The sequence below is a fragment of the Scyliorhinus canicula genome, chromosome 18, assembly GCF_902713615.1.
Source record: "Scyliorhinus canicula chromosome 18, sScyCan1.1, whole genome shotgun sequence".
In the NCBI taxonomy this organism is placed as follows: Eukaryota; Metazoa; Chordata; class Chondrichthyes; order Carcharhiniformes; family Scyliorhinidae; genus Scyliorhinus; species Scyliorhinus canicula.
Genome location: NC_052163.1, coordinates 81986330 through 82009414, shown reverse-complemented (window position 1 = coordinate 82009414; position 23085 = coordinate 81986330). Strand labels below are relative to the sequence as shown.

General features: G+C 49.5%; 1 protein-coding gene across 1 annotated transcript in view; it reads left to right on the top strand.

Annotated features, from left to right (window-relative positions):
• Window positions 1–23085, top strand: part of LOC119952926 (procathepsin L-like) — a 46264-nt gene that overhangs the window by 18691 nt on the left and 4488 nt on the right. Inside the window, 2 exon segments of the mRNA XM_038776558.1 lie at window positions 7883–8080; window positions 21925–22149. Coding sequence (XP_038632486.1) covers window positions 7883–8080; window positions 21925–22149 — 423 coding nt within the window.

Sequence of the window (23085 nt, the reverse complement as noted above, 5' to 3'; positions counted from 1 at the left end):
CTTGCGCCGCCAATCCCGTCGCCACCAGAGGTGCTTGAAACCACGGCGGCGGGAGAGGCCTCTCAGCGGCGGGACTTCGGCCCATCGCGGGCCGGAGAATCGCCGCAGGGGGCTCGCCGATCGGCGCGACCTGCGAGGAGTCGGAGATTTTCGCCCCATGTTAGATCATGCGAGGCTTGGCGAGTCAGGCCGATCCAGGAGCGGGGTCTCCTGTCATTTACCGATCACGTTGTGCAGGGGACGCTGCTTTTTGGGGCAGAATGGCCAGTAGATCACCCCCTAAATGTGAAATGGTGGATCCCAGTTCAAAATGGCATCCACCGCACCTCCACAAGTGACACTGTTTTCTCTGGTTTGATGTGTGAACCTGTGACCAGAAATGGGAATGCTACCCAACCTTCTCCTCTAAGTCCCAAGGTCCTAAGGCCAATTCTGGACTAACTGCAGCCTGAGTTGAGAGCAGGGAATTAAGAACAGGCTGGTGGTGGAATCTGAGAGCCACCTGATCGGGATGGTTCAGTTAAACTCCAATAAACTCAGCCATAATGAGGGACTTTACCCACTCTCCTCTATGCAAGTGCTCTGGAGGATTTTAATTACATAATTAAATACATTCAAAGGTGTTACAGTGCGTAGGCAATGAATTGTCTTCAAAGAACATAGCATACAGCAGTGTTTTTCAAACTTTTTTTCCGGGGACCCATTTTTACCGACCGCCGACTTTCGCGTCCCACGCCGGCTGACCTTCACGACCCACGTAGCTGACCTGCGTGGCCCCCATTTCTCTTAACTTGTTTGTTGCTGACATAAATGGAGAAAATGGGTTTGGGTCCCTTTGGCCCCAATGGTCCCTCTGTCCCTTTGGCCCCCCGAACTTGGAAAAAAAATGCAGCGACCATATTTTTAAAAATGCAGCCGCACTGCGCATGCGTGCCCGCACTTCAGTGTGCAAGCGAATAGTTGCGCATGCGCACCGATGATCAGACATGCATGCACAGTGCGGCCAAATTTTTTTATCTGTTCCTGGTCATTTTGAAGGCCGCTCATAGCTGGCATTATTAAAAGCCAGCTGCTGCGGCTGTTGCGCACAGATTTGCGCGATCGGGAGCACCATGGCGGATGGCTCCAGGACCCTCCCGACACCCCCCGACCCACCTTTGGGTCACGCCCCTGAGTTTGGCAATGCTTGGCATACGGCGCCTGTGTATTCATTCAGGGTGCAAAACCCCAAAAAAAGCAAGTCAACCGTTGCTGACAAAGGATGTTAAAGATTGTATAAGATTAAAAGACTCATACAGTTGCCAGAAATAATCATAAAACTGAGAATTGGAAGGTTTTCACAACACAGCCAAGGAAAGCCAAGAAACCGATAAAGGGAGAACAGAATATGAGTGCAATCTGGCAAAAAACATAAAAAGAGACTGTAAAAACTTCTATAGGTTTGCAAAAGGAAACGTTTGGCTACGACAAATGTGGGTCCATTCTAGGCAGAGTCAGAAAAATTCATAATGGGGAACAGAGAGATAGCAGAGAAGCTGAATGATTACTTTGTGTCTGTTTTCACTAAGGAAGACACCGGAAATCTCCCAGAATTAGAGATTCAAGGGACAAGGAAGAATGGGTTGAAGGAAATTAGTATAAGTAAGAAGGTTGTATTGAAGAAATTGATGGGACTGAAAGTAGGTAAGCCCCAGGATCTGATATTATGCATCCCAGAGTGTTGAAAGAAGATAAGAACTAGGAGCAGGAGTAGGCCATCTGGCCCTTCGAGCCTGCTCCGCCATTCAATGAGATTGTGGCTGATCTTATATGCACTCAGCCCCACTTTCCCACCCGAACACCATAACCCTTTGTTCCTTTATTCTTCAAAAACTATGGGCGCAATTCTCCGCACTCACGACGGTGCGGAGAATAGCGGGCGGCGTAAATTTTTACGGCCACGCTAGTGCGACGCCCTCACGCTATTCTCCCCCCCCCCCCCGCCCGCCTCCCACACGAATCGCTGCCCGCCGTTTTTTTACGGCGAGCAGCGATTCTCAGCTGGCCGATGGGCCGAATTCCAAGGCCTTTACGACCATTTTTATGAACGTCAAACACACCTGGTCTCACCGTTCGTAAAAACGGCCGTAAAGTCCCGATCTGGGGAACCATGGCACCGATTGGCACGGCAGTACCACGGCAGCGGGTACTTACCCCGCGCACTCTTTATCCTTCCGCCGCCCGCTGTATCCATTCGCGGGGCGGCTGAGGGGCATACCGGCCCGCGCATGCGCGGGTTTCACGGAAATGCGTGATGACATCATCCACGCATACGCGGGTTGGAGTCGTCCAATCCGTGCATGCGCGGCTGACGTCATCTGACGCGTCAGCCGTCGCTAACTCTGGCTAGCGGGCTTAACGAAATTCGTTAAGCCCGCGATGCCGGAGTTCACGGCCGCGGGATGCTAGCCCCGACGGGGACCAGAATCGGTTCCCGGTCGGGGGGCGGAGGCTGGCGTTAAGCCCGCCCATTTTTGACGCCAGCCTTACGATTTCTCCCGGGTGCGGAGAATCACGCCCTATCTACCTTTATCTTGAAAACATTTAATGAAGGAGCCTCAACGGCTTCACTGGGTAGGGAATTTCATAGATAGAACATAGAACAGAACAGTACAGAACAGGCCCTTCAGTCCTCGATGTTGCGCCGAGCATTGTCCGAAACAAAGATCAAGCTATCCCACTCCTTGTCATTCTGGTGTGTTCCATGTGCCTATCCAATAACCGCTTGAAAGTTCCTAAAGTGTCCGATTCCACTATCACAGCAGGCAGTCCATTCCACATCCTAACCACTGTCTGAGTAAAGAACCTACCTCGGATATCCCTCCTATGTCTCCCACCTTGAATCTTATAGTTATGCCCCCTTGTAACAGCTACATCCACCCAAGAAAATAGTCTCTGAACGTCCACTCTATCTATCCCCCCTCATCATCTTATAAACGTCTATTAAGTCGCCACTCATCCTCCTCCTCCAAAGAGAAAAGCCCTAGCTCCCTCAACCTTTCCTCAGAAGACCTATCCTGCAAACCAGGAGCATCCTGGTAAATCTCCTTTGCACCCTTTCCAATGCTTCCACATCCTTCCTATAATGAGGTGACCTGAACTGCACACAATACTTCAAATGTGGTCTCACCAGGGTCATGTATAGTTGCAGCATAACCCCGCGGCTCTTAAACTTAAACCCCCTGTTAATAAACATGAACACACTATAAGCCTTCTTCACGGCTCTGTCCACTTGAGTGGCAACCTTCAGAGATCTGTGGACATGAACCCCAAGATCTCTCTGTTCCTCAACATTCCTCAGAACCCTACCGTTGACCCTGTAATCCGCATTCAAATTTTTTCTACCGAAATGAATCACCTCGTACTTATCAGGGTTAAACTCCATCTGCCATTTTTTGGCCCAGCTCTGCATCTTATCAATGTCTCTTTGCAGCCTACAACAGCCCTCCACCTCATCCACTACTCCACCAATCTTGGGGTCATCAGCAAATTTACTGACCCACCCTTCAGCCCCCTCCTCCAAGTCATTGATAAAAATCACAAATAGCAAAGGACCCAGCACTGATCCCTGTGGTACACCGCTGGTAACTGGATTCCAGTCTGAAAATTTTCCATCCACCACCACCCTCTGGCTTCTATGTGATAGCCAGTTACTTATCCAATTGGCCAAATTTCCCTCTATCCCACACCTCCTTACTTTCTTCATGAGCCGACCATGGGGAACCTTATCAAACACCTTACTGAAATCCATGTATACGACATCAAGTGCTCTACCTTCATCTACACACTTAGTTACCTCCTCAAAGAATTCAATCAAATTTGTGAGGCAAGACTTGCCCTTCACAAATCCATGTTGACTATCCCGGATTAAGCTGCATCTTTCCAAATGGTCATAAATCCTATCCTTCAGGGCCTTTTCCATTAACTTCCCGACCACCGAAGTAAGACTAACTGGCCTATAATTACCAGGGTCATTCCTATTCCCTTTCTTGAACAGAGGAACAACATTCTCCACTCTCCAGTCCTCTGGAACTATCCCCGTGGACAGTGAGGATCCAAAGATCAAAGTCAAAGGCTCTGCAATCTCATCCCTTGCCTCCCAAAAAATCCTTGGATATGTCCCATCTGGCTCAGGGGGCTTGTCAACCCTCAGGTTTTTCAAAATTGCTAATATATCCTACCTCAAAACATCTACCTCCTCCAGCCTACCCTCCTGTATCACACTCAAAAATGGCCCCTCTCCTTGGTGAACACTGAACAAAAGTATTCATTCAATGCCTCTCCTATTTCTTCTGTCTCCATGCACAAGTTCCCACTACTGTCATTGCCCAGTCCTACCCTCACCCTGGTCATTCTTTTATTTCTCACATAAGAGTAAAAAGCCTTGGGATTTTTCTTGATCTGACGCTCGAAGGACTTCTAATGCCCACTCCTAGCTCTCCTAAGCCCTTTTTTTTAGCTTATTCCTTGCTACCTTGTAACCCTCAAGCGACCCAACTGAACTTTGTTTTCTCATCCTTACAAACACTTCTTTTTTCCTCTTGACAAAACATTCAACCTCTTTTGTGAACCATGATCCCCTCACACGGCCATTTCCTCCCTGACAAGGACATACCAATCAAGAACACGCAATATTTGTTCCTTGAACAAGCTCCACTTTTCATTTGTGCCTTTCCCAGACAGTTTCTGTTCCCATCTTATGCTCCCTACTTCTTGCCTAATCGCATCATAATTACCCATCCCCCAATTATAAACCTTGCCCTGCCATGTGGCCCTATCCCTCTCCATTCCAATAGTGAAAGATACCGAATTGTGGTCACTATCTCCAAAGTGCTCTCTCACAAACAAATCTAACACTTGGCCCAGTTCATTACCCAGTACCAAATCCAATGTGCACCCCCCCCCCCCCCCCTCTTGTCGGCCTATCCACATATTGGGCGGAATTCTCCGCAGGGGTCGAATTCGTGAAGGCCATCATGAAGTCGGCCGAGATTCACGACGGCCTCGGAGCCCGCTCCCCGCACCTAATTTACCCCCACCCGGGGGGCTAGGAGCGGGCCTCGTCTTTCCCGGCCGCGACCTCGTCGCGCCGAGAATGTGAAGTCATCTGCGTATGCGCGGGTTGCCGGTTCCAATCCGCGCATGCGCGGATGACTTCATCGCGCAGACAGCATGAACCCGCGCATGCGCGGTGCAGTCTTTCTTGACCGCCGCCCAGTAAGACATGCCGGCTTGATCTTGCCAGGCAGCGGAGGGGAAAGAGTGCGTCCGTTTTGGACGCTGGCCCGACGATCGGTGGGCACCGATCGCGGGCCTGTCCCCTATCGAGCACAGTTGCGCTGCTCCCGTCCAAATCGGGCCATTAGATGCCCCAAACGGGCATCTGGTGCCCGTTTCACAACGGCAGTGAGCAGGTGTGTTTGCTGCTGTGTTGAAACGGGCGTGAAGGCCCGGCCGCTCGGCCCATCGGCCTCGGAGAATCGCCACTCGCTTTAAAAAACGGCGAGCGGCGATTCGTGGCGTGGGTTGGGTGTGGGGGGCGGGGGAGAATAGCGGGAGGGCATGAAAAATGTCGGGAGGCCCTCCCGCTATTCTCCAACCTGGCGTGGGGGGCGGAGAATCGCGCCCATTGTGTCAGGAAACCCTCCTGCACACACTGTACAAAAAACTGCCCCATCCGAACTGTTCAACCTATAGAGGTTCCAATTAATATTTGGAAAGTTAAAGTCACATATGAAAACTACCTTGAGACCTGCAAAACCTACCTATAATCTGTTTTGCAATTTCTTCCTCCACATTTCTATTACTATTTGGGGGCCTATAGAAAACTCCTAACAACGTGACTGCTCCTTTCCTATTTCTAACTTGGGCCACGTGTCATGGGGAACCGCAACTAAGCGGGATCTTAATTCCTCACCCGCGGCCGAGCTCCACCTTAGCGACCTTCCTTTCTTCCAGGCTCTCTGCTCAACCATAGTGAGGGGCCACAGGTCCGGCAGTCCCCCTCCTGTCTTCTCCCGCTCTTGGTGGTTGTGGGCAGCCTTCTCCTGGGGAGGTGGAGCCTGGGTTGCCAGCCTGGTAGTCCTGAGGTGCCCTGGAGGCAGGGACACTGTGCAATTGGGCTGGAGTTGCCAACGTGGGTGTGGGGACTGCAGAGGGCCCTCCCAAGATCAGTTCGGGCTGGGGGAAGGTCAGGGATTTTTTTTGTGGGCCTCGGAGATTGGAACGCATTTAACAGTGGCAACCCGATCTCTCGCTATAAGGGGGAGTTCTGGTTAGCTAAGTTTCCTGTAGTTACAAACGGGGCTTTGTGAGGCTCGGCCGCGGATTCCCCATTTAGGCCCCCTTTTCAACACGCGTCACATCGAATAACCACCTGTTTCTTGGCATTGCGGGTGCCGGGAAACCACATGGTTAAACACACGCACCCGGGGTCTTTGATCCCTTTTGGGAAGATCGTGCCCAGTTTTGGTCCCCATATTTAACGAGGGATGTAGTTACATTAGAAGCTGTTCAGAGGAGGTTCACAAGTTTAATTCCAGAGATGAGGGGTTGGCCTGATAGAGAGATTGAGCAGTTTAGGCCTATACTCTCTGGAGTTTAGAAGAATGGGAGATCTAAGTGAGGTATAGCAGATGATAAAAGTTATTGACAAATAAGATGTATGGCGGATGCTTCCTCTTGTGGGACAAGCTAGAACCAGAGGTGATAGTTTTTAGGATAAAGGGTAGCAGATTTAAAACAGAGATGAGGAGAAATGACCTCTTTCAAATCTGTGATATTTACTACCAAGAGTTCAGTGCATGCCGGAAGTTTGGTAGCATAATGGTTAGCACTATAGCTTCACAGTGCCAGAGTCCCAGGTTCGATTCCCGGCTTGGGTCACTGTCTGTGCGGAGTCTGCACGTTCTCCCAGTGTCTGCGTGGGTATCCTCCGGGTGCCCCAGTTTCCTCCCACAAGTCCTGAAAAAAGTACTGTTAGCTAATTTCGACATTCTGAATTCTCCTGTGTACCCGAACAGGCGCCAGAATGTGATGACTTGGGGCTTTTCACAGTAACTTCATTGCAGTGTTAATGTAAGCCTGCTTGTGACAATAAAGAAATTATTATTATTAGATTTTAATTAGTAATGGGTTGAAGGGTTCCAGAGAATGGGCAGGAAAATGGAGATGAGGCCGAGAGAAGATCAGCTATGATTATATTGAATGAGCAGAATTGAGGGGCTGAATTGCCTAATCCTGCTTCAAGTCCTTCTTTTCACATGGTCTTTACAGACAGGCTTGTGAAGCTTTGGAATTCTCTACTCCAGAGGGCTGTGGAAGCTCTGCCTTTGAGTATGTTTAAAGCTGAGATTGATATATTTCTGATTGACAATGACGTAAAGGGTTATCGGGATAGTGGGTAGAAAAGGCAATGAAGTGTCCGATCGGCCATGATCGTATTGAATGGCGGTACAGGCTGGACCGGTTGCCTGGTCTATTCCTGCTCCTATGTTCCCAGATTATCAAATTATTTCACATAAAATGAGGGACATGTATAATCACTGCTGCCATTTGATTGTTGTACCCTCGACCAGAGGGATACTTTATCATCTTCAGGCTCCCCACCCATCTTTATCTTGGAGTATGAGAAATGGATGACCATTTTCCTGCAGTTCTTTATTTTAGTCAAACATCTTGAGAATGGAGTGTCAGCGCTGCTTGATATTTTAATCTCTCTTTTTGCTAAGCTCAGTGAGTGGATGCGAATGTGGTCCTGTGAGGTTATCCGTTCTTCTCCGACACATTATCCACTAAAAATAATTTGCTTTATTAATGAATGCCCATGTATTTGACTTTCTAGACCACTGAAGAGTTCAATGAACGCATGAATGGATTTCTCCCAGTCGAAGCTGATCAATGGACTGAAGAATTTGACAAACATGATGTAGTTGAAAAAGATGGAGATGATGATGAATTTGATGAAGAAAGTGGTTATAATCTGACAGCTGTATTTGTCGATTGGAGGGAAAAGGGCTATGTAACTCCAGTGAGGAACCAGGTAAAAACCAGAAGGAACCATTCTCGCCATTATTGAAGTGCAATTTTCCAGCTGCAACACCAGCTTCATCGTCGGTGGGACAGGAAAACTTGGAAAGCTGTTAGAAGTCAACAGTTCTCCAAAATTCCTGCCCCGCACACAACGATGCCCGCCGGTGTCAGGGTCGGGTATTGATGGAACCATCAATTCACCAGACAGTGTTTCCAATGTGAATCTAGGCTTTAATCGACTTACTTCAGAGCCAGCCTGTTACCTGTCGATGAACTCGTAGTGACCCAGGCTGACTCTGGACACGGGTACTTATACAGCTGCACAAGGGGGAGGAGTCGTGGGCGCAACCAAGGGTGGAGCCCAGTACAAGTTCCTAGGTGCTCCAGCGCTACTCCCCCTAGTGGTAGGACAACGCTACCTGCGCTTACAACAAGTGTGAATTACGTATATATTAACATATATTACATTCACCACAGTATTGAAATCATGGTAGGAATTCTCAATCTTAAGTTCATTTTATCACGGAAAGCGAATATTAAATGCTGCATTCCAAAGTACAAAAGCTTTATTAGATGCAGCAGGGGTAGCATGGTGGTTAGCATAAATGCGTTCACAGCTCCAGGGTCCCAGGTTCGATCCGGCTGGGTCACTGTCTGTGTGGAGTCTGCACGTCCTCCCCCGTGGTGCGTGGGTTTCCTCCGGGTGCTCCGGTTTCCTCCACAGTCCAAAGATGTGCGGGTTAGGTGGATTGGCCATGCTAAATTGGCCCCGTAGTGTCCTACCAAAAGTAAGGTTAAGGGGGGTTGTTGGGTTACGGGTATAGGGTGGATACGTGGGTTTGAGTAGGGTGATCATGGCTCGGCACAACATTGAGGGCCGAAGGGCCTGTTCTGTGCTGTACTGTCTATGTTGCTTTAAGTGTAGAAGTACAATTTTGCATGCTAAATACGAATTTCAGACCTAAACTGGCAACACTCAAATCAAGATGGACTCTCCAAGCTCCATGTATATTATATCACTCTCACTTCATGAGCATTCCATTGCACACTCTTACTTATCCACTTAAATTCTGTGGAGCTTGAGCTTTTACGGATCATTCCCTACCCAGGAAGTGCTTGTTCTGCATATTCCACATGAAGACACATGGTGAGGATGGCAAACAATGTGCCTGATTATTCCTCTTGGAGACAGGTCTGTTTTTGTGTAAGAATCCCATCTCTGGTGGAAAACTGATCTGAGTTGCATATTTCCCTGGTTTTGAGCCCGAATTGAAACTGGTTTCCTGTCCATTAAAGCAATTGGGGCAGGAATTGGGGTGGCAGGGGAGGAGGAGGACAGGCACCCATGAGGAAGAGGAGGGCAGTCATCTACTGAGAGCATGGCAGGAGGCTGCAGAGCGTGGTTACCTTGTCATGCAGAGTCAGTACCTCTCTGTTCACATCTTCTCCCTCTGTCATCCATTTCTTCCTCCTCTTTTACCCCTACCACCTCTGATAATCCATCCCCTTTCAGGTCCTCACTGTCCTTAAGGACCACACTTTTCTGGAGGACCATATATGGAGATCGCAGAAGACCAGCCCAGGAGGAATTGCGGGTACCAAATAACTGCACCAGACATGGTGCCCACTGTCCTGAGCCTACAACGCCCCATCAGTTTTGATTCTGAGGTGCTGTCCAGCATTAATAAGGGGATACTGTTCTCTGGCTGATGCACTGGTGTGAAGCTGCCTGTGAATTTCACAGAGATCCACAGTTGACAAAGGCATTGATGCCTGTGATCTATCTGCCTAGACACTCTTAGTCTTCATTGGCACTGGTTCTCAATCATCTGCAAGTTTCTGTCCTCTGCCTATAGGTCTTCTCCTTCATGCCCCTCATCCCTTTCTTCTATCCTTGTGATCCCGGTACTTCGGCTTCCCTGAGCAGACTGCTGCTTATCATTTCCAATGATCTCGGCTTCTGAGCAAGGGTACAGCACACCATTTCCAGCATTAGCCATGTTGTGCTCTGAGGGCATCCAATCAGCCAGAAAGTGATGATGATGTGACAAGTGTATTTGTCGATTGGAGTATAAAAGGCTATGTAACTTCGGTGATGAACCAGGTAAAAGTCAGAAGGAACCATTCCAGTCATTATGAGATGGTATTTTCCAGCTCCAACACCAGCTCCATCATTGCCACTGGGATAGGAAAACTTGGAAAGCCGTTAAAGGTCAGAGGCTCTCCAAATTTCCCCTTCCGGCTTGCGCTCGCTGGTGTCGGGGCGGGAAAATCCAACCCCAGGTGTGAGCTTCTAATTCTCTTGCCTGAAATGCCGCTGCTGGTTACTCATTGCAGCTGTTTATGTGCGTACCACTGCTCTGATATTCACCGTGATTCCAGGTAATATCTGAAGTGTGTTATATTTTTTGTTCGAAGCTGCAAACAGAAAAGAAGTAGAGGTGTTCACGCTCTAATCTTGTGTACAGTGCAGATTTATTAGAGATATTGTTTCTGCACGGTATGGTGGTCAACTGAAAGGCCACTCAAACACTCTGCTGATCAGGTGACATTCCACTGGCAGGTAGTATTACTTGAGTACATAAGTGACAACTCCCTGAACTGGCAATGTTCCTAATGCTGGCTTCTCTGCTGACCTGTGATGGATTTCTCCAACCTCCAAGTGTTAAAGGTCTTTAGAAGTTGAAGAGCATTTTAAATTACCTTTTTGAGACTCTTTCCCAACTCAACAGGCATGATCCACACCTCCACGCAGCTGATCTGGTCAGACAGCTGTTAAACTCCAACCCACTCTTGGGAAATAGAACATAGAACGATACAGCGCAGTACAGGCCCTTCGGCCCATCGATGTTGCACCGACATGGAAAAAAAAACTAAAGGCCATCTAACCTACACTATGCCCTTATCATCCATATGCTTATCCAATAAATTTTTTAATGCCCTCAATGTTGGCGAGTTCACTACTGTTGCAGGTAGGGCATTCACGGCCTCACCACTCTTTGCGTAAAAAACCCACCTCTGACCTCTGTCTTATATCTATTACCCCTCAATTTAAGGCTATGTCCCCTCGTGCTAGCCACCTCCATCCGCGGGAGAAGGCTCTTGCTGTCCACCCTATCTAACCCTCTGATCATTTTGTATGCCTCTATTAAGTCACCTCTTAACCTTCTTCTCTCTAACGAAAACAACCTCAAGTCCATCAGCCTTTCCTCATAAGATTTTCCTCCATACCAGGCAACATCCTGGTAAATCTCCTCTGCACCCGTTCCAAAGCTTCCACATCCTTCCTATAATGAGGTGACCAGAACTGTACGCAATACTCCAAATGCGGCCGTACTAGAGTTTTGTACAACTGCAACATGACCTCATGGCTCCGGAACTCAATCCCTCTACCAATAAAGGCCAACACACCATAGGCCTTCTTCACAACCCTATCAACCTGGGTGGCAACTTTCAGGGATCTATGTACATGGACACCGAGATCCCTCTGCTCATCCACACTACAAGAATTTACCATTAGCCAAATATTCCGCATTCCTGTTATTCTTTCCAAAGTGAATCACCTCACACTTCTCCACATTAAACTCCATTGCCACCTCTCAGTCCAGCTCTGCAGCTTATCTATGTCCCTCTGTAACCTGCAACATCCTTCCGCACTGTCTACAACTCCACCGACTTTAGTGTCGTCTGCAAATTTACTCACCCATCCTTCTGCGCCCTCCTCTAGGTCATTTATAAAAATGACAAACAGCAACGGCCCCCAGAACAGATCCTTGTGGTACGCCACTCGTAACTGAACTCCATTCTGACATTTCCATCAACTACCACTCTCTGTCTTCTTTCAACTAGCCAATTTCTGATCCACGTCTCTAAATCACCGTCAATCCCCAGCCTCCGTATTTTCTGCAATAGCCGACCATGTGGAACCTTATCAAACGCTTTACTGAAATCCATATACACCACATCAACTGCTCTACCCTCGTCTACCTATTCAGTCACCTTCTCAAAGAACTCGATAAGGTTTGTGAGGCATGACCTACCCTTCACAAAACCATGCTGACTATCCCTAATCATATTATTCCTATCTAGATGATTATAAATCGTATCTTTTATAATCCTCTCCAAGACCTTACCCACCACAGACGTTATGCTCACCGGCCTATAGTTACCGGGGTTATCTCTACTCCCCTTCTTGAACAAAGGGACGGCATTTGCTATCCTCCAGTCCTCTGGCACTATTCCTGTAGCCAATGATGACCTAAAAATCAAAGCCAAAGGCTCAGCAATCTCTTCCCTGGCTTCCCAGAGAATCCTAGGATAAATCCCATCCGGCCCCGGAGACTTATCTATTTCACCTTGTCCAGAATTGCCAACACTTCTTCCCTACGCACCTCAATGCCATCTATTCTAATAGCCTGGGTCTCAGCATTCTCCTCCACAATATTATCTTTTTCTTGAGTGATACTGACGAAAAGTATTCATTTAGTATCTCGCTTATCTCCTCAGCCTCCACACACAACTTCCCACCACTGTCCTTGACTGGCCCTACTCTTACCCTAGTCATTCTTTTATTCCTGACATACCTTTAGAAAGCTTTTGGGTTTTCCTTGATCCTACCTGCTAAAGACTTCTCATGTCCCCTCCTTGCTCGTCTCAGCTCTCTCTTTAGATCCTTCCTCGCTTCCTTGTAACTATCAAGCGCCCCCAACTGAAACTTCATGCCTCATCTTCACATAGGCCTCCTTCTTCCTCTTAACCAGAGATTCCATTTCTTTGGTAAACCACGGTTCCCTCGCTCGACCCCCTTCCTCCCTGCCTGACTGGTACATACTTATCAAGAACATGCAATAGCTGTTCCTTGAACAAGCTCCACATATCCAGTGGCCCAACCCTTGCAGCCTACTTCTCCAACCAACACATCCTAAGTCATGTCTAATGGCATCATAATTGCCCTTCCCCCAGCTATAACTCTTGCCCTGCGGGGTATACTTATCCCTTTCCATCACTAACGTAAAGGTCACCGAATTGTGGTCACTGTTTCCAAAGTGCTCACCTACCTCCAGATCTACACCTAGCCTGGTTCATTACCCAAAACCAAATCCAATGTGGCCTCCTCCTCTTGTTGGCCTGTCAACATATTGTGTCAGGAAACCCTCCTGCACACATTGTACAAAGAACGACCCATCTAATGTACTCGAACTATATCTTTCCAGTCAATATTTGGAAAGTTGACTTCCGGTTGCGGCTATGACTAGCTAAGCCGCACATTTGGAAGCTCCTGCAACAAAGGTGTTTTTGGGCCAATTGGAGGGCCCCAACGGCGCTGAAAAAAACGAATCCCGGTGGGGGAAGGTCCCCTGAGGAGAACTAGACCGATTTTATGGTCGGTACCCGGAGCGGAGCGGCAAGAAAAACGGCAGCAGCTCCCCAAAAAAAAGCGGGGAAGAAAATCAAATGGCGGCCGGCGGTGCATCGGAGGGAGTGGAAGAAATGGGCGGAGGAGCAGCAGGCCACTCTCCTCCGTTTTTTCACGGAGATGAAAGTGGAGCTCTTAGAGTCCATGAACGCGACGGCCACCAGGTTGGTGGGAGCCCAGGCGATCCAAGAGGCGTCGATTAAAGAGCTGCAGCAGGAGATGACCGCGAGGGAGGAGGAGGCCACAGTCATCGGGGCAAAGGTGGAGGTGCACGAGGCACTCCACATGAAGTGGCAGAGCCGCTTCGAGGAAGCTGGACACTCGGATGAGGCGGAAAAATTTGAGGATCCTGGGCCTGGAAGAAGGCCTGGAGGGGTCGGATCTCCCGGGATATGTGGCGGAGATGTTGAGCTCCCTGATGGGGGAAGGGGCCGGTCCGGCGCCCCTGGAATTGGAAGAGGCATACCGGGTCATGGCCAGGAGGCCTAGGGCAAACGAGCCCCCGAGGGCGGTGCTGGTGCGATTTCCAGCGGCTAAGTGACGAGAGAAAGTCCTGAGGTGGGGCAAAAAGGGAGAAAAGCAGCAAGTGGCAGAACTCGACGGTAAGGGTGTACCAGGACTGGAGTGCGGAGGTGGCAAAGCGGCGGGCCCGGTACAACCAGACAAAGGCGGTGCTACACGCGAAAAAGATCAAATTTGGAATGCTGCAGCCGGTGCGCTTGTGGGTCACCTACAAGGACCAACATCATTATTTCGAGTCCCCAGAGGAGGCCTGGACCTTTGTACAAGAGGAAAAGTTGGACACGAACTAAAACCTGGGAGCACCGGCGGTCGTAGCCGCCTGGGGACTCTTGATTGAGCAAGTGGCCCTTTTCTTTTTCAGGCCAGGTCGGAACTAGGTAACAGTTTCGTGGATGGTTTGGGGTGTTTTTTCTCGAACGGTTGACTTTTCTGAATATCTTGAAGGTTTCGAGTTGTTGGGTGTTTCTGTATATTTGTACTGTTGAAATCTCTATTGTGGGTCGTTGGCTTCTTATGGGGTGTTTCTTCCCGTTTCCAATTTCCCTTAGTTATTTACCCCTTTTACCCTTTTCCTTTGGGTGCTTGGGGGGGTTTTTTGTTCTTTTTTTTTCTTTTCGGGTTATGGTTATCTGCGGTTATTTATACTGTTTGATGGAGGGTGATGGTTGGGCACACTGTTAGTTGATAGCTAGTTAATTATTTTGTTATTTAAGTATGTAGTTAAGTATTTATGTATTTAGTTGCCATTGGGTATTTATATCGTTAAGTTGGGGAGACGGGACGGGGGGGAGCGGGTTGATTATGCGGGTCTTTCTCGGGGGTTTTAAGGGGATCTTTCACGGGCGCAGATGGGGTGAACCGGGAGGAGTCGGAATGTGGCAGGAGCAGCCGGGTCAGCGGAGACCAGCTGACTCTCGGGAGTACGATGTGGGGTACATCGCGGCTAGGAGGGGTCCTAGCCAGGGGGGGGGGGGGGGGAAGGGGGGGGGGGCTGGGGGGGGACACCGGGTTGCTGCTGGAAAGACCAGGGACGAGAAGGGGAGAGCCGGGGGGGGTGGGGTCAGAATTGCTGATTGATCACGTGGAACGTAAGGGGGCTGAATGGGCCGGTCAAAGATCAAGGGTCTTCTCACACCTGAAGGGACTGAAGGCTGATGTAGCCATGCTGCAGGAGACTCATTTGAGGGTAGCAGATCAGGTCCGCCTGAGAAAGGGGTGGGTGGGACAGGTGGATATCAAGAACCGGGGGGTGGCGATTTTGGTGGGAAAGAGGGTGTCGTTTGTGGCGGCAGAGGTGGTGGCAGACAAGGAGGGCAGGTACGTGATGGTGAGGGGTAGGCTGCAGGGAGAGAATTGGTACTGGTAATGTGTATGCCCCGAACTGGGACGACGCGGGTTTTATGAGGCCTGCCTAGCTGGGCCTCATCCCGGGACTGGAGGCAGGGGGGCCTGATCATGGGAGGGGACTTTAATACGGTGTTAGACCCTGGGCTGGATAGATCGAGTTCCAGGACGAATAGGAGGCCGGCAGCGGCAGAGGTGTTAAGGGGGTTCATGGAGCAGATGGGAGGGGTAGACCCATGGAGATTTGGTAGGCCTAGGGCGAGGGAGTATTCTTTTTTTCTCCCACGTCCACAGAGTGTACTCTAGGATCGATTTTTTCGTATTGAACAGGGGGCTGATACCGAGAGTGCAGGACACGGAGTACTCGGCCATTGCGATATCGGACCATGCACCACATTGGGTGGACGTGGACATGGGGGAGTGCGCGGGACCAACGCCCGTTGTGGCGCCTGGATGTAGGGCTGTTGGCGGACGAAGAGGTGTGCAGAAGGGTGAGAACGGGCATTGAGAACTATCTGGGTACGAATGACACAGGTGAGGTGCAGGTGGGGACGGTCTGGGAGGCCTTGAAAGCAGTGATTAGAGGAGAGTTGATCTCCAAAAGGGCACACAGAGAGAGGAAGGAGAGGCAGGAAAGGGAGAGGCTGGTGGGGGAGCTCCTAGAAGTAGATAGGAAATATGCGGCGGCACCAGAGGAGGGGCTATTAAGGGAGCGGCGTAGCTTGCAGGCCAGGTTCGACCTACTGACCACTAGGAAGGCGGAAATGCAGTGGAGAAGGGCGCAGGGTGCGGCGTATGAGTACGGGGAAAAGGCGAGCAGGATGCTGGCACACCAGCTTCGTAAGCGAGATGCAGCCAGAGAGATTGGGGGAGTGAGAGAGAGGGGTGGGGACGTAGTGCAGAAGGGGCAAGAGGTGAATAGGGTCTTTAGGGACTTCTATAGGGAATTGTATAGGTCTGAACCGCCGAAGAGGAGAGGGGGAATGAAGAACTTTCTCGACAAATTGAGGTTCCCAAAGGTACAGGAGGAGCTGGTGGAAGGGTTGGGGACGCCGATAGAGCTGCAGGAGCTAATTAAAGGGATAGGCCAGATGCAGGCGGGGAAGGCGCCGGGGCCGGATGGGTTCCCGGTGGAGTTTTACAGGAAATTTGTGGACTTGGTGGGTCCAGTGCTGGTGCGAGCCTTTAATGAGGCGCGCGAGGGGGGGGTTCTGCCCCCAACAATGTCGCAGGCCCTGATCTCCTTGATTTTGAAGCGGGACAAGGACCCGGTCCAGTGCGGGTCCTACAGGCCCATCTCCCTCCTGAATGTTGACGCCAAGCTGTTAGCAAAGGTCCTGGCAACCAGGATAGAGGATTGTGTGCCAGGGGTAGTCCATGAAGACCAGACGGGGTTCGTGAAGGGACGCCAACTTAACACAAATGTCCGGAGATTGTTAAATGTGATTATGATGCCAGCAGTGGAAGGGGAGGCGGAGATAGTGGTAGCGCTGGACGCGGAGAAGGCATTTGACAGGGTGGAGTGGGAATACTTGTGGGAGACGTTGGAAAGGTTGGGTTTGGGGAGGGATTTATCAAGTGGGTAAAACTGCTCTATTCAGCTCCGATGGCAAGTGTGGTAACAAACGGGAGGAGGTCAGAATATTTTGGGCTCCATCGAGGTACTAGGCAGGGATGTCCCCTATCTCCCTTACTCTTTGCATTAGCGATTGAGCCGTTGGCGATGGCACTGAGGGGTTCAGGGGGGTGGAGAGGACTGACAAGGGGAGGGGAGGAACATCGGGTCTCGCTCTATGCGGATGATTTGTTGTTGTATGTGGCAGACCCGGAGGGGGGAATGCCGGAGGTAATGGGGATACTAGCGGAGTTCGGGGACTTTTCGGGATATAAATTAAATCTGGGGAAAAGTGAGGTCTTTGTAATACACCCGGGAGACCAAGGGGAGGGAATTGGGAGGCTCCCCTTCAAAAGAGCAGTTAAAAGTTTTAGGTATTTGGGGGTGCAGGTGGCAAAGAACTGGGGGACCCTCCACAAGTTGAACTTTTCCAGACTGGTGGAACAGATGGAGGAGGAGTTTAAGAGGTGGGACATGGTGCCGCTGTCGCTGGCAGGGAGGGTGCAGTCAGTTAAAATGACGGTCCTCCCGAGGTTCTTGTTTTTGTTCCAGTGTCTGCCCATCTTCCTCCCCAGGGCCTTTTTCAAGAAGGTAACGAGTAGTATCATGGGGTATGTGTGGGCACATGGCACCCCGAGAGTTAGAAGGGTCTTTTTGGAGCGGAGTAGGGATAGTGGAGGGCTGGCGTTACCCAACCTTTCAGGATATTACTGGGCGGCAAATACATCGATGGTACGAAAGTGGATGATGGAAGGGGAGGGGGCAGCCTGGAAGCGCATGGAGAGGGCGTCCTGCGGCAACATAAGCTTAGGGGCACTGGTAACGGCACCATGGCCGCTCCCTCCCACGAGATATACCACGAGCCCGGTGGTGGCGGCCACCCTCAAGATCTGGGGGCAGTGGAGGCGACACAGGGGGGAAGTGGGGGGTCTGATAGGGGCACCACTAAGAGGGAACCACAGATTTGCGCCGGGAAACACAGGAGGGGGATTCCAGAGCTGGCAGAGGGCGGGTATTAGACAACTGAGGGACTTGTTTATAGAGGGGAGGTTTGCGAGCCTGGGAGAGCTGGAGGAGAAATTTGGGCTCCCCCCGGGGAACACGTTCAGGTACCTCCAAGTGAAGGCATTTGCCAGACGACAGGTAGCGGGGTTCCCCGCGCTCCCCGACAGGGGGGTGAGTGATAGGGTGCTATCAGGGGTCTGGGTCGGGGAGGGGAAGATCTCGGACATCTATAAGATTATGCAGGAGGTGGAGGAGGTACCAGTAGAGGAGCTGAAAGATAAGTGGGAGTTAGAGCTGGGGGAACAGATAGAGGACGGGACATGGGCAGACGCCCTGGAGAGGGTCAACTCGTCGTCGTCATGTGCGAGACTAAGTCTCATTCAATTTAAGGTACTGCATAGAGCCCACATGACGGGGACAAGGATGAGTCGGTTTTTCGGGGGTGAAGACAGGTGTATTAGATGTTCGGGAAGCCCTGCGAATCATGCACATATGTTTTGGGCATGTCCGGCACTGGAGGAGTTCTGGAAGGGGGTGGCAGGGACGGTGTCGAGAGTGGTGGGGTCCAGGGTCAAGCCAGGATGGGGACTTGCGATCTTCGGGGTTGGGGTGGAACCGGGGGTACAGGAGGCGAGGGAGGCTGGAATATTAGCCTTTGCGTCCTTGGTGGCTCGGAGGAGGATCCTGATTCAGTGGAGGGACGAAAGGCCTCCGAGTGTTAACACCTGGTTAAACGACATGGCAAACTTCATCCAATTGGAAAGGATCAAATTCGCCCTGAGAGGGTCGGTGCAGGGGTTTTTCAGGCGATGGCAACCCTTCCTAGACCTCCTGGATCAGAGATAGAAACTGAGGCCGTGACAGCAGCAACCCGGGAGGGGAGGGGAGGGCGGGAGGGAGGGGGGAGGGGAGGGGGGACAAAGACGAAGGAAGTACGGTAGCGGTGGTGGCACGGGCAGGGCCTGCCCGAGGACGCTGCTAGAAATGATAAGTTGGTCTGACTGTCGGTTCGCCGGCGGGGGGGGGGGGGGGGGGGGGGGACGCGCGAGTAGGGGGGGGGGGACTTTTTTTTCTTTTTCTTGTTAAGTAGGGGGGTTTGACTTTGTTTTGTTATAATTTAAATGTAAATGTAGGGGGGGTTAAAATGTTTGTATTTTGAAAAATTTCTTCAATAAAAATTATTTTAAAAAAAAATATTTGGAAAGTTAAAGTCTCCCATAACAACTACCCTGTTACTTTCGCTCTTTTCCAGAATCATCTTCGCCATCCTTTCCTCTACATCCCTAGAACTATTAGGTGGCCTATAGAAAACTCCCAACAGGGTGACCTCTCCTTTCCTGTTTCTAACCTCAGCCCATACTACCTCAGAAGAAGAGTCCCCATCTAGCATCCTTTCCGCCACCGTAATACTGTCCTTGACTAGCAGCGCCACACCTCCCCCTCTTTTGCCCCCTTCTCTGAGCTTACTAAAACACCTAAACCCCGGAACCTGAAACAACCATTCCTGTCCCTGCTCTATCCATGTCTCTGAAATGGCCACAACATCGAAGTCCCAGGTACCAACCCATGCTGCCAGTTCCCCTACCTTATTTCGTATACTCCTGGCATTGAAGTAGACACACTTCAAACCACCTACCTGAACACTGGCACCCTCCTGCGAAGTCAAATCTGTGCTCCTGACCTCTATACTCTCAATCTCCCGTACCCCAAAACTACAATCCAGGTTCCCATGCCCCTGCTGAATTAGTTTAAACCCCCCCAAAGAGCACTAACAAATCTCCCCCCCAGGATATTGGTGCCCCTCAGGTTCAGATGTAGACCATCCTGTCTATAGAGGTCCCACCTTCCCCAGAAAGAGCCCCAGTTATCCAGAAATCTGAATCCCTCCCGCCTGGAAATTTGAGAAGTTTAGGGAGATGGGCTTCTAAAAAGCCCAGAATGTTACAATTGGTGTCAAGCCTGTGCTGTCCAAGGCATCAGCAAGATCCGAGAGGAGTGAAATGTTTCAGGCCCCATCCTTTGGTGCATGGCTCCGTAGCACATTGAGATATGCTATTCTGCGTTCACACAATATGGACCAGATTTTCCCATCCCGACAAAGGGCAAGCCACGTTGGACAAGGGGAAAAGGAGTAGATTTGCCCCTCTGTCTCACTTTTCCTATCTGGAAACTTATACAATACCTATCCCCGCCCAGTCGTGTACTCATACCCTTTTTACTTCTCATGTCAAACCAGTAGATTCTGTCCTTGTTCCTCCAGGACATCTTCGCTTTGCAACACAACGTCCTCCCTAATTGCTGCCATCCTACCTCCCCCTTTCTGTCCCTATCTTTTCTGAACATTATGTATAATTGAATATTAGCAGCCTTGTCCTCACCATTAACTACGTTTCTATTATTGCTGCTGCACCATATTTCAACTTGGGTCTTTGTGCTTGTAACTCACCAATTTTATTCACTACTCTTTATGTGTTAACATACATGTATTCTTAACCTGTCTTTGCAGTCATGCTTAGTCGACTCTTGTTGAATGTGGTGCTATTTCCTTCTAGGATTATTCAGGTAAAGGTAAAGTCGCCACAGATGACCATAGGCTGCTTTCCCCTTTGAGGTGGAGAGCTGACTGGTGGTGATTTAACCTGAGGATCACCACACCTCAGGCGAGGGGCAAGGTTGAGAAGGCAGGGCCTTCATGAATATCCTCAGCCGGTACGCAAATTAAACCCACATTGCTCACCTTGCTCAGAATCATGAACTAGTCGTCTAACCAAGTGAGCTGGGGCCCCCGAGGATTATCCAACATTCTCACTTGAAGAACTTGTTCCACTTTTCTACTTTCTGGTGCCCATGCCCAACCCACTGTCAATTTAATTGAAACCCTCCTCAACCAGAGTAGTGAACCTCTGTTAGAGAAAATTGGTCCCAGACCTAATGGGATGTGATGCGTTCTTTATGAGTCGGTACCTCCTGTACCAGAGCTGGTCTCAATGCTCAGAAGCCCTGAAGCCCTCATTTTCTGCACTTCAAGACAGACATTGATCCTCCCAATCTTCCTATTTCTACTCCCGCTGGTGGGAAGAGAGTATTTCTCTTGAGCTTCTACTTTTTATCTTCTCCATAATTCCTGAAAATCTGACCATAGGCCTACAGTACATGCCCCCTCGATGTCATTGATACTGACACAATTTCTGGCTCACTCCCTTCACCCTGCAGAATATTCTTCATGATGTCCTTTATCCTGACATCAGTGAGGCACCTTACCATGCAGGACTCTCGATAACATTTACAGAAACACCTAACTTTGGAATCTCCTATAACAATTACATTTCTATTCCATACTGTTCTCCCTCTCTGGAGTCCCTTGCCTATTGATGCCATAGGGTGGACTGCACCCCTTCGAGGTTTTGTCACTTGTAGCCATCACCAACGCTGTGTATCTGTTTGAGAGTGACTCCCCAAAAATACTTGTACTTTCTGCTTCTTCCTGCTCCTCCAGATAGCCACCCGCCTCCCATCCTGAACTCTCCATGACTGGGGAGTGACCATCTCCTGGAACACAGGAACCTCCCGTCCTCCCTGATGTTGAGCTTCCCCTCCAGCTCGGCAACCCTGAGCTCCAGCTGAAACAGCTGGAAACACTTCCTCCACATGTGGATTGGAACGTGGGTCACAAGCAGCGGGCTGGCTTACTTTGTCCATGATTCCATCCCTAACAATTCTTATAAAATTATTCCGCGGTTAATCAGGTCTCAACACTAAAAAGCAAGAGTGAAAATGATAACCTCCCAATCCTGCCACACAGACACTCACTGATCCCAAGTGTCTGCTAGAAATTTCATGAAGATGCACTGACATCCTCGATGTTGATCTGTACTCCCCCTGACAACAAATGGAAAGATTTCAGGTTTATATCAGGATGTTTTTAATGTCATTTTATTTCTGTCATGACCAGGGACTATGTGATTCTTGCTGGGCTTTCAGTGCAATCGGTGCCATTGAAGGACAGTTGTTTCGCGCCACTAGAAAACTGATTCCTCTGAGTGCACAGAACCTGGTTGATTGTAGCGGACCATATGGTAACCATGGATGTCGTGGTGGATGGATGTCAAGTGCCTTTGAGTATGTGATGAGAAATGAAGGCATCAACGCGGCTGCAGGTTATCCATATACTGCTAAGGTAAATCTCTTTTAAATGTGGTTTCCAATGCACCAGGTACAAAGTATGTTTACAATATTCATGGTATTAGACTGCAGAGCCCAGTCCAAATAAAATGGAAGCTGACATCCTACCTTGAATCAATTCTTCCCTGAGAATCTGCTGCCAGATTTCCACCAATGTCACTATCTAACCAGCGTGAGGGAGGGTGAGAGGATATCACCTTTAAAGATCAGACTAGTTCTCCCTCTCATTGGAATGATCTCTCAAATCTCCACCCAACACCTCCTGCTCTCATGCAGTTTGAATGAGGAGTTCAGGGTGTTAAAGTTCATTCGTATTGCTGCTCCCCATTCTGTGAGGCAGAATGTTGATGTGACAGGCGGCTTACTCAACGTGTCATTTAACAGGCTCTGCCCTGTGGAATGTACAACATCACCCAGTATACCAATTACCATGTGCTGCGAAAAATAAAACTAGAAGATTTTTTTAGTCCGTTTGGTTCCCCCATATGCTCCATCTGGCTGCTCAGTTACTCAAATGTCGGCTGCATTTTTAATTAGGGAGCAATTTAAGTTTAGGGTGTGACCTATACACAGTTAATAATGTTTGATGGGAATGTTCAAAGTTGGTGTGAAAACTATTTCAATTTGAAAGACCAGCCTTTGTGTAAATCTGGTAATTGTAGCTGCAACTTGATAGTTTGAAGTTTGGAATATTGGGCTGTAATTAAGAAGTAACTTGGTTTGAAACTTCTTGGTGAATATTTGCGTAAATTGCCTTTCGTGCTGATATTCCTTCTCTCACAATTATAAATGTTATAAATTTAGAATACCCAATTAATTTTTTTTTCCAATTAAGGAACAATTTACTGGGGCCAATCCATCTACCCTGCACATATATGGGTTGTGGGAGTAAGACCCACACACACACGGGGAGAATGTGCAAACTCCACAC